At 46.1% G+C, this 16,150-nt stretch overlaps 1 protein-coding gene across 2 annotated transcripts in view; it reads left to right on the forward strand.

The window, feature by feature from the left end:
- AGRN (agrin) overlaps positions 1-16,150 on the forward strand; it is a 277,808-nt gene that overhangs the window by 169,698 nt on the left and 91,960 nt on the right. For both annotated transcript variants that reach the window (XM_081954875.1, XM_081954876.1), the window contains exons 5-7: positions 5,614-5,838; positions 9,088-9,312; positions 10,274-10,480. In XM_081954875.1, the coding sequence (XP_081811001.1) occupies positions 5,614-5,838; positions 9,088-9,312; positions 10,274-10,480 (657 nt within the window). The remainder of the gene's footprint in view (positions 1-5,613; positions 5,839-9,087; positions 9,313-10,273; positions 10,481-16,150) is intronic.

A 16,150-nucleotide genomic window follows, 5' to 3' on the forward strand; every position in this document is an offset into this window, starting at 1 on the left:
CTCCTCCTCCTCTTTCTTTTTCTTTCTCTCCTTCTTCCTCCTCTCCATCTTTCTTTTCCTTCTTTCCTCCACTTCTCATCCTCCCCTAAGTGTAGACGGTCTCGACATTTCATCCATTCCACCTCGGATCTCAAAGTTCTCCTCCTCCTCCTCCTCCTCCTCCTCTTCTTCTTCTTCTTCTTCTTCTTCTTCTTCTTCTTCTTCTTCTTCTTCTTCTTCTTCTCCTTCTTCTTCTTCTCCTCCTCCTCCTCCTCCTCCTTGATTCTCCTCCTTCTTCTTTCTCTTCTTCTTCCTTCTCTTCCTCCTACTTCTTTTCTTCCTCCTCCTTCCTTTGTCTTCTTCTCCTCCTCCTTTTCTTTCTCTCCCTCCTCTCCTTTTCTTTCCTTCTCCTCCTCTTCTTTCCTCCTCCTCTTCTCTCCTCCTCCTCTTTCTTTTTCTTTCTCTCCTTCTTCCTCCTCTCCATCTTTCTTTTCCTTCTTCTCCTCCTTCTCCCCCGTCTCCCCTAAGTGTGGCCGGTCTCGACATTTCATCCATCCCACCTTGGATTTCAAAGTACTACTTCTTTTCCTTCTCCTTTGTCTTCTTCTCCTTCTCCTTCTTCTTCTGTGTAGATCAAATTCTAAACTGCCAGAATGAAGTCACTTTCTTGAATTTATTGTTGGCCAAAAATAAGTTATTATTGGTACATGTTTCCTCGTCCTCCTGTTGTATTTGATCATTTTGCATTTGATCTGCTAAATGAGTAATCAGTAAGGCAATTGATAAAGTAGACCATAATTTACTACTTGATAAAATAGAAAAATGTGGGTTAGAGAGCATCAGTTACCAGATGGATTTGTAACTGGCTGACCAACCGCACTCAACGGGTAGTCCTCAATGGAACTGCATCTACATGGAGGGAAGTATGCAGTGGAGTACCCCAAGGCTCGGTTTTAGGCCCAGTACTCTTCAACATCTTCATCAATGATTTGGATGAGGGAATAAATGGGGAAATCATCAAATTTGCAGATGACACCAAGCTGGCAGGAATAGCCAACACTCCAGAAGATAGGCTTAAGATACAGAAGGATCTTGACAAACTTGAACGTTGGGCACTATCTAACAAAATGAAATTCAATGGTGAAAAAAGTTAGGTTCTGCATTTAGGCAAGAAAATTGAAATGCACAGGTACAGTATAGGTGGTACCTTGCTCAATAGTAGTAACTGCGAAAGGGATCTTGGAGTCCTAGTGGACAACCATTTAAATAGGAGCCAGCCGTGTGCAGCAGCTGCCAAAAAAGCCAACACAGTCCTAGGCTGCATCAACAGAGGGATAGAATCAAGATCACGTGAAGGGTTAATACCACTTTATAAGGCCTTGGTAAGGCCACAGCTGGAATACAGCATCCAGTTTTGGTTGCCACGATGTAGAAAAGATGTGGAGACTCTGGAGAGAGTGCAGAGAAGAGCAACAAAGTGGATTAGGGGACTGGAGACTAAAGCATAGGAAGAACGGTTGCAGGAACTGGGTATGTCTAGTTTAAGAGAAAGAAGGACTAGGGGAGACATGATAGCAGTCTTCCAATATCTCAGGGGCTGCCACAAAGATGAGGGAGTCAAGCTATTCTCCAAAGCACCTGAGGGCAGGACAAGAAGCAATGGGTGGAAACTAATCAAGGAGAGAAGCAACTTAGAACTGAGGAGAAATTTCCTGACAATGAGAACAACTTGCCTCCAGAGGTTGTGAATGCTCCAACACTGGAAGTTTTAAAGAAGAGATTTGATATCCATTTGTCTGAAGTGGTGTAGGGTTTCCTGCCTGAGCAGGGGGTTGGACTAGAAGACCTCCATGGTCCCTTCCGACTCTGTTATTCCATCTTTTGTTTTCTCTATCAAAAGAAAAAGTGAAAATGAACAAGCGAAAGAGAGAGAAAAAAAGGGGGGGAAATAAGTGATGCAAAATATATCAGTAAGTGAACAAAGCAAGTGACCAAATTATCAAGTATATCACGATGGAAAATTATCCCTAACAAAACCAAGAAGCGCATCAAGTTATTTTCGCAAGGATCTTAGAAATAGTTTTGAATGTTCAGAGTCAAAAGAACATTTTTGTTGTTGTTGTGGGTTAGCCTCCCACCCAAAAATAGGAAAAAAATAATAATATGCTAACCAAACATTTAAGTTTCTAACGTTCCCCTTTTGTGATCCTCCGAATAATGTATAACCTCAGCCCTTCTTGGTGAGAAATAGGCTGGTTGACTTAATCACCTCTTCATCGCACCCTCACAAGATGCTGGCTGTGATTTTTCCCAAGTCCAGCTTTACACCCGGAGTGGGTGATTTTTCCGGAGAAGGCCTCGTAAGTGAGGCTAATGAACTCTCCGTGCTGGCAAGGCACATACCCCACAAAAGCAAGGAACTGTGCAAATGAAAATGCCCCTCTCTCCTTTTTTCCAAGTAAATTAACTTGACCTTTCCCCCCTCCCTCTCTGATGGAGAAGTTCCTGCTTTTAGCGATAAATCTCTGCTTTCTGGACTCCTGCAGAGAGCTCGGGAGAAGAGGAGACACAGAGAGAGAGAGAGAGAAACAGAGAGCGCGGGAAAGAGAGAGGGAGGAAGGGAGAGAAAGAAACAGATAAAGAAAGAGAAACAGAAAAAGAAAGAGGGAGGAAGGAAGGAAGGGAGGGAGGGAGAAAGAAACAGATAGAGAACAAAAGAAAAAGAAAAGAAAGAGGGGAAGGGAGAGAGAAAAAAGAAAGAGAAACAAAAAGAAAGAGGGAGGAAGGGAGGGAGAAAGAAACAGATAGAGAACAAAAGAAAAAGAAAAGAAAGAGGGGAAGGGAGAGAGAAAAAAGAAAGAGAAACAAAAAGAAAGAGGGAGGAAGGGAGGGAGAAAGAAACAGATAGAGAACAAAAGAAAAAGAAAAGAAAGAGGGGAAGGGAGAGAGAAAAAAGAAAGAGAAACAAAAAGAAAGAGGGAGGAAGGGAGGGAGAAAGAAACAGATAGAGAACAAAAGAAAAAGAAAAGAAAGAGGGGAAGGGAGAGAGAAAAAAGAAAGAGAAACAAAAAGAAAGAGGGAGGGAGGGAGAGAAAAAAGGGAAACAAAAAAAGAAAGGGAGGAAGGGAGAGAGAAAGAAAGAGAAACAGAAAAAGAAAGCGGGAGAGAGGGAGGAAGGGAGAGAGAAAGAGAAAGAAACAGAAAGAAAGAGAGGCAGAAAAAGAAAGAGGGAGGGAGAGTGAGAAACAGATAGATAGAGAAAGAAAGAAAAAAAGAAAAAGAAAGAGGGAGGAAGGGGGAGAGAGAGAAAGAAACAGCGAAAGAAAAAAGGAAAAGAAAGAGGGAGAGCGGGAGAAAGAAAGAGAAACAAAAAGAAAGGGAGAAAGGGGGGAGAGAGAAAGAAAGAGAAACAAAGAAAGAGGGAGGAAGTGGGGAGAGAGAGAAAGAAAGAGAAAAAACAGAGAAAGAGAGAGGGCGGCAGGGAGAGAGAGAGGAAGAGAAAGAGAGACGGAAAGAAAGAGAGAGACAGAGAGAGAGGGATGTGTCATCCTGATTTATTTAAAATAATTAACAATGGGTTATGGGCTTGTGGGGGGTGTGGGGGAAATGTCTAATGAAGGAGGGGGGTTAATTAAATAAATAAAGGACCTTTATAAATAAGACACTGCCCCCATCTTAGAAACAGCCTGAAGCCTCTTAATGTCTGTCTCTAATTACATTTTGCTTATGGCACATTAAGGCCATCTCCTTGTTGCCATTCCAATCTCATTCACTCTTTGCTTGATGAAATCCATGGGGCAAACAATGCCCGAAGTTTCCATGGAAAGGAGACTTCATACTACGGGGGCGTGCGTCAAATACTTGAGGCTTTTTAGTGTGGCAAAATATTTTTTGTGGAATGTACGGGGTCCTCCTCGTGAGTTTGGCGGTTTGCTTGCCGACGTCTCACGGCCCAACTAGGTAACATCATCAATGCTACAAGAGAGCCCGGAACCTACCACTGGACTGTGGGGTCTCCCTGAGCTCAGTTTTCTTGCAGACATTTCATTACCCAGCATTGATGTGTGGAGGGTTCAGGAGCCCCAAAATAAACCCGTATTGTCGGGGTTCCAAATAGCATCCAAAAATAAATCAGAGTCCCAGGCAAAAGATTCCTCAAAGTTTCAATTTATTAAGAGAGCCATGTTGGCGCACTTGAGAAAACCCGAATCTGAAAGCTTCCCGGTTTTCCCCACCCAGTTGAAAGTTCAAGATCTTGCCCCCCCCTACAAGTCCATCACATGATCCAATCTCCCACTGCCACGCTGGCAGCTTCCACCCATCCTTTTCCGGCCGGGTGCAGAGACAAAGGATGACCTTGGTTTTCTAGAAAGAATTTTGTTATGGCTACATATCACCCAACTCTGTGTGATTCCCCTGCTCCCATTTTCCCACAATAGAAAATGCGTAGTAGAATAACAGAAAGTGTGGCAGGCCAAAGATCCAAAAGAAAAGATGGCTGCAGGCCTGACACGTATTTGGTCTATAAGATGCACCGAAGTTTTCACTCATTTTAAGGGAGTGGAGTGCGGCTTATACTCTGAAAAATACGGTATATTCCAGCTGGTCATTTGCATCCTTTTAGAGGGTCATTGAGGCCACTTGGAGGTTTATCTGTGTCCCCAGGGTCACCTGAGTGGTGTAAATTGTTCTTGTAGTCATGTCAGGGTTCCAAAAAACATCCCCCAATGAAATAAAACTCCGAGGCTTGTGTTTCCTCAAAGTTCGAATTTATTAGAAACATCTCGTTGGCACATCTAGGGGAAGGATACTGCAAAATCCCCATTCCTTCCCCACTCCAAGGAGAAGGATGCTGCGAAATCTTTAGTCCCTCCCCACTCCAGGGGAAGGATACTGCAAAATCTCCATTCCCTCCCCACTCCAAGGAGAAGGATACTGCAAAATCTTTAGTCTCTCCCCACTCCAGGGGAAGGATTCTGTAAAATCCCCATTCCCTCCCCATTCCAGGGGAAGGATACTGCAAAATCCCCATTCCCTCTCCACTCCAGGGGAAGGATACTGCAAACTCTCCATTCCCTCCCCACTCCAGGGGAAGGATACCGCAAAATCTCCATTCCCTCCCGACTCCAGGGGAAAGGATACTGCAAAATCTCCATTCCCTCCCGACTCCAGGGGAAGGATACTGCAAAATCCCCATTCCCTCCCCACTCCAGGGGAAGGATACCGCAAAATCTCCATTCCCTCCCGACTCCAGGGGAAAGGATACTGCAAAACCTCCATTCCCTCCCGACTCCAGGGGAAGGATACTGCAAAATCCCCATTCCCTCTCCACTCCAGGGGAAGGATACTTCAAACTCTCCATTCCCTCCCCACTCCAGGGGAAGGATACTGCAAACTCTCCATTCCCTCCCCACTCCAGGGGAAGGATACTGCAAAATCCCCATGCCCTCCCCACTCCAGGGGAAGAATACTGCAAAATCCCCATTCCCTCTCCACTCTGGGGCCAGCTAGAGGAGGCATTTGCCGGTTCTCCCAACTACTCAAAATTTCTGCTACCGGTTCTCCAGAACCTGCCCGAACCGGCTGGATTTCACCCCTGCCCAAAGAATTGACTCTTCTTCCCCTCTTCTTCAGGTTCGAAAGACCCCTGCACAGAGGTAGTTTGCAGCTTCGGCAGCACCTGCGTACGGTCCACGGACGGGCAGTCGGCCAAATGCATCTGCATGTCCTTTTGTAGCGGCCTGCCCGAAAACACCGTTTGCGGCAGCGACGGCAAGGACTACCGCAGCGAGTGCCACCTGAACCGACACGCTTGCGACAAGCAGGAGAACATCTTCAAGAAGTTTGACGGGCCCTGTGGTAAGAATCCCGTCCGCAGAGGCCGGGGGGTCTCTGATTTTGGTGGTTTTGCTGCAGACGTTTCATCACCTCTCCGGGTAACTTCGTCAGTGTGTGGGGGAGTGTTAAGCCCATTCAAAGCACAATGAAGAAGCTGTTAGGACTTGTCCTCACTTTTCACGTGGCTGTTCTGAACTAATCTTCCCCCAAAATCATCTCGATAAAACCCCCTTTATTTAGGTTAAAGGGAATTCCTCTCCAGCCAAGTTCCGGCCGACAATCTTTCATGAGATTTCACAACTACAGACCTTTATCGGGCTTGGAGAGCTGCCAGGCCGATATCTTCCAAACGCCATGCTGTAGCAGCAATTCCTTGGCAAGAAGTCAGGAACAGATCTTCACCCTACTGAATTCAACTAATTGTCTCCTGCAAACTCCACTCCCCTTTCGCTCCTCTTTGATTCCCTACGGGAGGAGCCATTCACTGTCTACCTGTGCTTTTACTCCCGAGTCGGCCCTTGTTCCTTAGCTGTTCCCTTCTCCTGGCAGCTCTGCGCATGTGCACATTGGGAACAGGCTCCAGCTGTTCTTCTGCCTCACTGATGTCTGACTCCGAAGGCAGCTGATAACTGTCAGATGGTCCTGGCCCCCTCTCTGCCTCCGACGCAGAGCCTTCCCCAGACTCCCAGACTGGCCCATGTTCCTCCCCAACCTCCTCACTGTCTCAGTCTGCCGCCAGCTCCACTGGCCACTGGCAGGCAACAAAACTGGCTTAACAAAGCCAGCAATTCACTTAACGTGGCAGGGACGGTTGTAAAATGGGGCACTTAAGAAATGCCTCGCTTAGCAACAGACGTTTTGGGCTCGACTGTGGCCATACGTCGAGGAGTCCCTGTATTGAGTAAGGTGCCATAAAACCAGATTTTTTTGCCCCGCTTTCTGCCCAGTTCACCGAAGCTCCCAGGATTTCAGAGAAATCACGAATGAGTTTTTGTGACATGGCTGCATTCTCCCCCAGTGTGTACAATGAAAGCTTCAGAGATTTGGATCACACAGGAATAAATATATATATATATATATATATATATATATATATATATATATATATATATATATATATATATATATATATATATATATATATATATATATATATATATATATATATATATATATATATATATATATATATATATATATATATATATATATATATATATATATATATATATATATATATATATATATATATATATATATATATATATATATATATATATATATATATATATATATATATATATATATATATATATATATATATATATATATATATATATATATATATATATATATATATATATATATATATATATATATATATATATATATATATATATATATATATATATATATATATATATATATATATGGGATTTCCTTCCTTCCTTCCTTCCTTCCTTCCTTCCTTCCTTCCTTCCTATCTATCTATCTATCTATCTATCTATCTATCTATCTTTATCTATCTATCTATCTATCTATCTATCTATCTATCTATCTATCTATCTATCTATCATTATCTATCTATCTATCTATCTATCTATCTATCATTATCTATCTATCTATCTATCTATCTATCTATCTATCTATCTATCTATCTATCTATCATTATCTATCTATCATTATCTATCTATCTATCTATCTATCTATCTATCTATCTATCTATCTTTATCTATCTATCTATCTATCTATCTATCTATCTATCTATCTATCTATCTATCTATCTATCTATCATTATCTATCTATCTATCTATCATTATCTATCTATCTATCTATCTATCTATCTATCATTATCTATCTATCTATCTATCTATCTATCTATCTATCTATCTATCTATCTATCTATCTATCTATCTATCTATCTATCTATATGAATTTTCCCTCCCTCCTCCCCTCTTCTTTCTTTCCTTCCTTCTTTTTTTCTTTCTTTCTTTCTTTCTTTCTTTCTTTCTTTCTTTCTTTCTTTCTTTCTTTCTTTCTTCCCTGTCTTTCCTTCCTTCCTTCCTATTGAGGAATATAGATATACATTTTGGGGGTTTGTTTGTTTTCCTCCCTTCCTCTCTTTCTTTCTTTCTTTCTTTCTTTTCTTCCTTCCTTCCTATTCATGAATATACGTATATATTGTAGGGATTTCCTTCCTTCCCTCCCTCTTTTCTCCCTTCCTTCCTTCCTTCCTCCCTCTCTTTCTCTCTCTCTCTCTCTCTCTTTCTTTCTTTCTTCTGCAAAAGCCCACAGGAATCCGAGCACATGCCTCTGATCTCACTCTACACATTGTCTACAGGGGTTAAGGTGTGTTTTGTTTCCCCCCCCCCAAACGGAAACACACACACACATATGGTTCTTTGGTCTCCATGGCGACATGTTAATCTATTGTCCCTCTTGGGCTGATACCGAGATCCACATGGGGCTGCATTTTTTTGGAGGGGGGGGGGGAAAGGACCAAACACACATTTTTGCATTTCAGTTATTAAGGGAGCCCAAAGTGTGCTGCTTCTCTTGATATTATCAGCCGGGGAGGTGTTAAAAACGCCCCTGCGGAGAGAAGCTGAGAAGGGGATTAGCCAGTTCCTGTATCCGTATGATCTGCAGCCTGGCGTTTTTTCGCTTTCTGATAAGTCTATCCAAGCATTGAAACCAAGATGATCTGGTTAAGCCGAGATCCGAGAGGTCAAATCCTGGCTGGGCTATTTTTAATCCCAGCTGTTTGCACTCATTTGCTCGCCAGGAACTCCGCATCAATCCGTACAGGTGGCCCTCGATTTACGGCCAGAACGGAGCTCAAAACCTCCCTTGCTAAGCGAGGCATTTCTGACCCCGCCCCATTTTACAACCGTCCTTGCCACAGTTGTTAAGCGAATGGCCAAGCATTTGTGAACCGTTCCGTTTTACGACCGTCCTTCCCGCGGTTTTCACCTAATTAAAAGAAAACGTTTGTCACTTTCTCAAAACAATCAGTCACATTGTCCGATCATGGCGCTATCTGGTTGCCTGGTGACATTGTTCCGCCTTCCTCTGACCAGGTGTGAAAATGACCTTGGTTCCCAAGAGAAAGCATTTTGTTTTGGCTACCAAATCCCAGCTATCTCAAATCCCCCTTCCCTATCCCTCAGCTCCGGCGTGACAACGCTGAAGCTTCCAAAATGGCTTTGGTCAGGTCAGATTCAGGGTTGACCGTCGTTCTTCTTTCCCCGACCCCACCCCACTCTGCAGACCCTTGCAAAAACACCCACAACGACATGAATAGAGTTTGCCGGGTCAACCCTCGCTCGCGACGAGCCGAGTTGCTGCCCAGGCCTGAAAGCTGCCCCCTGAAAAAGGACCCAGTGTGTGGGGACGACGGGGTGACATACGAGAACGAGTGCGTCTTGCATAGGACGGGCGCCATCCGGGGCATCGAGATCCAGAAGTTGCGTTCAGGACAGTGCCAGGTTCAAGGTAAGTTTTTGTTTCATTTTTTTAATCCCTCCTTTTTTATTTTTATAAACATCTCAACGGGGTGGAGATAACTAACATTCCTTCCGTCTCCTATTTTTCCTACAATAATCACCCTGTGAGGTGGGAACTGAAAGAGAGTTCAGCTAACCGGCTTTCATGCCTAAGATAGGACTAGAACTCTCTGTCTCCTGGTGATTGACCCAAAGTCACCCAGCCAGGTTCCATACCTAAGGTGGAACTAGAACTCACCATCTCCAAGCAATTGGGACAAAGTCACTGACCCAGCTTTCATGTCTTAAGGAGGGACTAGAATTCACCCTCTCCTGGTGATTGGCTTAAAGTCACCCAGCCAGGTTTCATGCCTAAGGTGGAACTAGAACTCACCATCTCCAAGCACTTGGGACAAATCACTGACCCAGCTTTCATGTCTCTAAAGTGGGACTAGAATTCACCGTCTCCTGGTGATTGACCCAAAGTCACCCAGCCAACTTTCATGCTAAAGTGGGACTAGAACTCACAATTTCCCGGTGATTGACCCAAAATCACCCAGCCAACTTTCATGCCTAAAGTGGGACTAGAACTCACCATCTCCTGGTGATTGACCCAAAGTCGCCCAGCCAACTTTCATGCCTAAAGTGGGACTAGAACTCACCGTCTCCTGGTTATTGGCTCAAAGTCATCCAGCCAACTTTCATGCCTAAAGTGGGACTAGAACTCACTATCTCCTGGTTATTGGCTCAAAGTCATCCAGCCAAGTTTCCTACCTAGGGTGGGACTAGAACTCATTGTCTCCTGGTGATTGACCCAAAGTAACCCAGCTGGCTTTCATACCTAACACAGAACTAGAAATCCCAGTCTCCTGGCTTTTAGCCTGGTTCTCTTTCCCTCTCCCCCTCCGTACACCCCCCTGCCCTTTTGGGACCGCTGAGACTGACGCCCCTTCTCCCCTTGGCATCTCCAGACAGATGCCGGGACGAGTGCCGTTTCAACGCCGTGTGCCTGATCCGCCGGGGCCTCGCCCACTGCTCCTGCGAACGAGTCATCTGCGATGGCGCCTACCAGCCTCTCTGCGGCCGGGACAGCCGGACCTACTACAACGACTGCGAGCGCCAGAAGGCGGAGTGCCATCAGAAAGCCGCCGTTCCAGTAAAGCACCGCGGACCTTGTGGTAAGTGAGGCCGGACGGGGCACCAAAACGCACCCATTTCTCTGCCTCCATCCAGTGGGCACAGCCAAAAGAGGTAAGTCTGACCCCCCTCAGGATGAAACGCAGCCCGTCCTGCTCTCTTCCTTCCCCTCGGTACTTCGTGCCCTGCTGTCCTCCTGTGGCTTCTGTCTCTGTTTGTCATCCTTTTGTCCTCACGGGGGATTTTGGAGAAGAGTGTTCAGTCCTGTCCATCCTCCATCTTTTCATCTCTCTGTCTCTCTCTCTCTCTCTCTCTCTCTCTCATTCCTGTCTTACCTGCTTGCTGATTCCTTCCTCCTGCCAACGGCTTGAGCATCCCACGCTAACCTCTTGCACCATCGAGGGCGGGTTCCTTTTAACGCATACCTTTCCATTCTCCAAATCTTTCTTAGTTTGCAGGGCTGAATCTTGGCGGTGCCTTTTCTCCCTGGGCTTCAATCTGTGGAAGTCAGAAGTGGAGGCACACAAGGCGAAGTCGTGCTTACCCTAACAAGTTCAGAACAGGCAGCTCATTGGCCCAAACACAGGAAGGGAACAAAGAGGATATCCAGCTGGTTCAGTCTGTCCTGTTTATTTTATGCCCCCTTTCCCGTTAACGTTTGCCCATTTACAAATTTGTGACCAATGCGAACATCTATATATATTAAAATGTGTGCGTGTTTGTGTGTGCGTGTGTTCCAGCACAACTCTGGAACGCCTTGCGCAATTTCAACCAAACTTGGTATACAGATGACTTACTCACTCTCTGGAAACAAATACTGTGGGGCTAAGACACCCCTAACAGTGTCTGTTCGGTTAAGATACAGCCTGTTGTGCCTTAAAATGGCTTCTACTGTACTGTCGTAAAATGGCTTCTACTGTGCAGCATTAGTGGAATTGCCATGGTAACGGCTTCACAGTACTCCACAAGGGGGCTCACACTCTGGTAAGGGGGAAAATCCCAACGTTAGAAATTACGTTTGGTCCAGATGTTTCCCCCCTATAAATAAACACCTGGGCAATGCCAGGTTATGAGTTAGTTGAGAATAAATTGCAAATCGTTCATCACATCTCTTTTCCCCGCGTGGAATTTTTAACTGCAGATTCTCAGGGACCAAGGAATCTGGATTGTCTTTATGCAAGGAGTCCTCGACTTACGACAGTTCCTTTAGTGACCGTTCAAAGTTACGACGGCATTGGGGAAAAGTGACTGAACCGCCGTTTTTCACACTTAGGAACGTTGCAGCATACCCCCCCATGGTCACAGGATCAAAATTTGGACGTGTGGCCGCTGACTCATATTTATGACGGTCCCGGGGAGGGGGATGTCATCCCCCCCGGGGAGGGGGATGTGTGACCATAACTTAAGAGCCAAGGTGGCGCAGGGGTTAGAGTGCACTACTCCAGGCTTCTTCTGCTGACTGCAATTTGGCCGAATCTCACCAGGCTCAAGGTTGACTCAGCCTTCCATTCTTTCCAAGTCGGTAAAATGAGGACCCAGATTATTGGGAGCCACAAAACTGACTCTGTAAACCGCTTAAAGAGGGCTGCAAAAGCACGGCAAAGCAGTATATAAGTCTAAACCAGGGGTCAGCAAACCTAAACACTCAAGAGTGTTTAAAGAGACATTTGGACCCGTTTCCCACAAAAGAGAAACCACCGGGAGCCACAAAGGTCCTAACCGGAAGCCCCCTGTTCAATTCTGGGGCTGCTGACCAGAAGTTCAGTTCCCCCACCATAGAGTCTCCTCCTAGCACAGCATCCTTTTTCCTCTACCTGTCCTAACCGAAAGCCCTATCCATTGTGGAGCCGACCGGAAGTCCAATTCCCTCACCATAGAGTCTCCTCCTAGCGCGGCGTCCTTTTTCCTCTACCTGTCCTAATCGAAAGCCCTATCCATTGTGGAGCCGACCGGAAGTCCAGTTCCCTCACCATAGAGTCTCCTCCTAGCGCGGCGTCCTTTTCCCTCTACCTGTCATAACCGAAAGCCCTATCAATTGTGGAGACAACTGGAAAACCCTCCCCTTGCCATAGAGTCTTCTCCTGGCGCACTCTGCTTCTCTCCCCTCTCCCCTCCCCACCGGAAGCTCCTCTTAAAATTGTGGTGCCGACCGGTGACGGAGCCGCAGCAGAGGGAGGAAAGAGCCACATGCGGCTCAAAGCCGCAGTTTGCTGACCCCTGGTCTAAGGGCTATTGCTGTTAACAACCGCCAAGTGTTTCGCTTAGCAGCAGAGACGTTGGGCTCCATTGTGGCTGTGTAAGTCGAGGACTATCTGTCGTAAGTTACGGGGACGTGTGTCTGAAGGGAATTCCATGCCGAAAAAAATCAGTTGCCAAAAGACGTGTTCGTTTAATACGGACTCGATTCGCAACCGTGTCAAAAGGAGAGTTAGCAACTTCATTTCTACAACATGCAAATGTGATTACTTGTTAACCCTGGTGAGGCCTGCCTGCTGGGGATTTAAGCCCGTGGTTGTGTGTGTGTGTGTGTGTGTGTGTGTGTGTGTGTGTGTGTGTGTGATGCGAACCCACAAAACGAGTTAAATCAGTAACTGAATTAAAATCCAGCAGCTAAACCACAGTAATACGTTTTTCCGCCTCCTCTGAAAATTCACAGGGGAGAAGATATGATATTATCTCTCTGAGGAGCATCCAGGAAAGAAAAAGAAAGAAAGATAAAAACTCTTGTTTTTCTGGCTGACTTTTTAAAAAAAAAAAAACCCCGGGTGCGAAAGGAAGAAGAAAATTAATCTCGCCTGTCTGGCGTGCAGAAGCAAAGCGGATTACATATCACACGCCGCAAACGCACTCACACCGCAAACAGTCAAACATTTGCATCGAGGCAAATAATTCCCCAGTAATTTTTTCCACCACGATACATCTTTTAATCTTCCAAATCGCCCGAGATTCTTTGATGGGAGACGCAAAAACAATCACAGGTTTGATTTCATGAACGGCCTCCTCGCCGGAGTATTTATTACAAAAGGGCTGCTTCTATCTCGCTTCGTTCTGCCCTGTCGGCAGTTCCCAAATGCTAGTTTTTGGGGGTGGGTGGGGTTTAAAACCCTGGTTTTAAACCTGCCCCTTCAGGGTCTAGGACCGCGATGGCAAAGCTATGGCATGCAGGCCAGACGTGGCACACCGAACCCTCTCTCTGGGCACGCATGCTGTTGCCAGTTGCTCTTTTGCTTTCTGGTGCATGCCAGCCAGCTGGTCTTAGTGGGCACTGGGGCATTAGAAAATGGGCTGAAAACAGCCAAAAAATGGGCTGAAAACAGCCAAAAAACTGACCATTTTCCGGTATGTTTTCTGGCTGTTTGTTGGCTTTTCAGGCCAAAAACAGCCTGAAAATGACCCAGAAACCACCTCCGAAACAGCCAAAAAACAGATATGTGCATGCCAGCCAGCTGATCTTTGGATTTGGGCACTCGGTGGTAAAAAGGTTCGCCATCATTGGTCTCGGACCTTTGGTCTCGCACCTCTTCTCCACCAGCGTTCCTCTTCGGGTGATTCTCCTCTGACTTTTCTCCTCGGATGACACCCCCCCACCCATTCGCCCTCGGCAATGGGCCACAGCCCCTCCGCGCTTCACCGCTGCCCATTCGCCAAAGGAAGTTTCGTCCTGGGTTTTTCGCCGGCCGGGACAGTTAGTCGTCCCAATCACCTAGCTGTCAATGCCGGCAGCCATAAGCCACGGTGCGACCAATCGCAGTGTTGATCCATGGGGTTTAGGAGAAGGAATGGGAGAGGGGGTGGAAACTCCCCTGTACCCGATCGTGCCTCTCTGATAAAGAACAGGAAGGAAAGAGCGGAGGGAAGGGGCAGTAAGTAGGGCAACTTCAGTGGTGATATGTAAATTTTTTTGCCATAGGTTCTCTGGTGGGCATGGCTTGGTGGTGGTGGGTCATGTGACTGGGTAGGCGTGGTCAACGGTTTTTAATTTTCAAAGCATTTTTTACTACCGTATTTTTCGGAGTATAAGACGCACCGAGGTTTTTGAAGAGGCAATTTTTTTAAAAAGTAGGTAGGTAGATAGAGGGATAGACAGGGAGATAAAGAGAGAGAAATACAGGGAGAGAGAGAGTAGTTAGGTAGGGAGGGAGATAAAGGGATAGAGAGAGAGAGAAAGAGAGAGAGCGAGAGTGTGTGTGTAGGTAGGTAGGTAGAGGGATAGAGAGAGAGAAATAGAAAGAGAGAAATACAGCAGATAGGTAGGTGTTTCTGCTGGCACAGCACTTGATCAATTTAATTCTTATCAATCAGTTAAAGAACTTTCCAAAAGGAGAAAAAAAAGTGTTTGCACTCTGCAAACCTCCCAAAAACGGCCCGTTATTAGCGAAAACGGGCCCGTTTTTTGTCAAAAAAATTGCATGCATAGCCTTATGAAGGCTTATAGAATGTTGCTGGGGGCTGGGGGGGCAAAACACGGCCCATTTTTTGCTCATTTCTGCCCTCCCCAGGAGCTCTCTGAAAGCCTCCGTAAGGCTATGCACGGCCATTTTGGTGAAGGGGGGGGGAGCTTCAAAGAGGCAAAATGCTGTATTCGGTGTATAAGACGCACCCAGATTTTCAGCCTTTTTTTTGAGGAAAAAAGTTGCATCTTATACTCTGAAAAATACGGTACCTTTTCGAGTGAACCAGCAGGAAAAACATGCTTTTAAAAGGGGGGGGGAAGCTTCCAACGATCGTGTGGAAAACAACTGATCTGCGCGATCATCAGAAGTCCCCCCCCCCATTTTTAAAGCATTTTTTCCTGCCTATTTGTTTGAACTGATAGGGGGAAAATGCTTTAAAAAGTGGGGGGGGAAATAGCTTCTGACGATTGCGCAGCTCACAGCTCGTCCGCGCAGTGGTCGGAAGTTTCGTTTTTTTTATACTACCAGTTCGCGGAACCCATGACAATTATCCCTAACTGGTAGCATTTAACTCCTGGCCATCTTTATCCAAAGGGATTGATCGCACCGCGATTGGTTGGCGGCTAACTGTCCCAGCCGGTGAAAAAACCAGGACAAACTCTTCTTCGGCAAATGCGCAGCGGCGAAGCACAAGGGACGGAGGGGCTGTGAACGGGTGGGAGCGTGTCAGCCGAGGAGAAAAGTCCGACGAGAATCACCTGAGAAAGAACTCTGGCGGAGAAGGAGGCGTGGCCAAGGGTAGGAGACGGAAAGCCCCATTCCGCCCCTTCACCAGGCAAAACATCTGCATGGAATTGACAGATGTTCAAACAAAGCTGCCAAGGAAAGCTGGACGTCCTTTTTTTTAAAAAGAAACCGCCAATTCTCTGCCAGGGGAAATTAAATTGGGGTGTGCCTGGAAATATTGGGGGAAGCTGTCCATCGCGATGCCTGTCTCTCTCCGTTCCCTCCCCTCCTCCTTTCTTTCTCTCCTTCCTCCTCTCTCCTTCCTCTTTCTCTCTTTCTTTCTGTTGTCTTGTGTCTTCTAGTGTTTCCTGTTCGGAGAAAGGAAGTGCGCCTGCCCAGTTCTCCAGATCAATCCACCCGGAGAATTCTGCTGCGAGGTTCGCTTCTTCCCTCAGCCTTCGCTTCCTCTTGGCATTGCTTGTTTTTCCCTGCGTTTTGCAGAGGGAGGGGATGGGGGTGGGTGGGAAAATTCCGTTTTTCCCTCTTGCTTTCAAAGCCTTTTGCGAGCTTTTCCCTTGCCCGTCGATGTGT

The sequence above is a fragment of the Natrix helvetica genome (assembly GCF_964273705.1).
Source record: "Natrix helvetica genome assembly, chromosome: 5".
Taxonomy (NCBI): Eukaryota; Metazoa; Chordata; class Lepidosauria; order Squamata; family Natricidae; genus Natrix; species Natrix helvetica.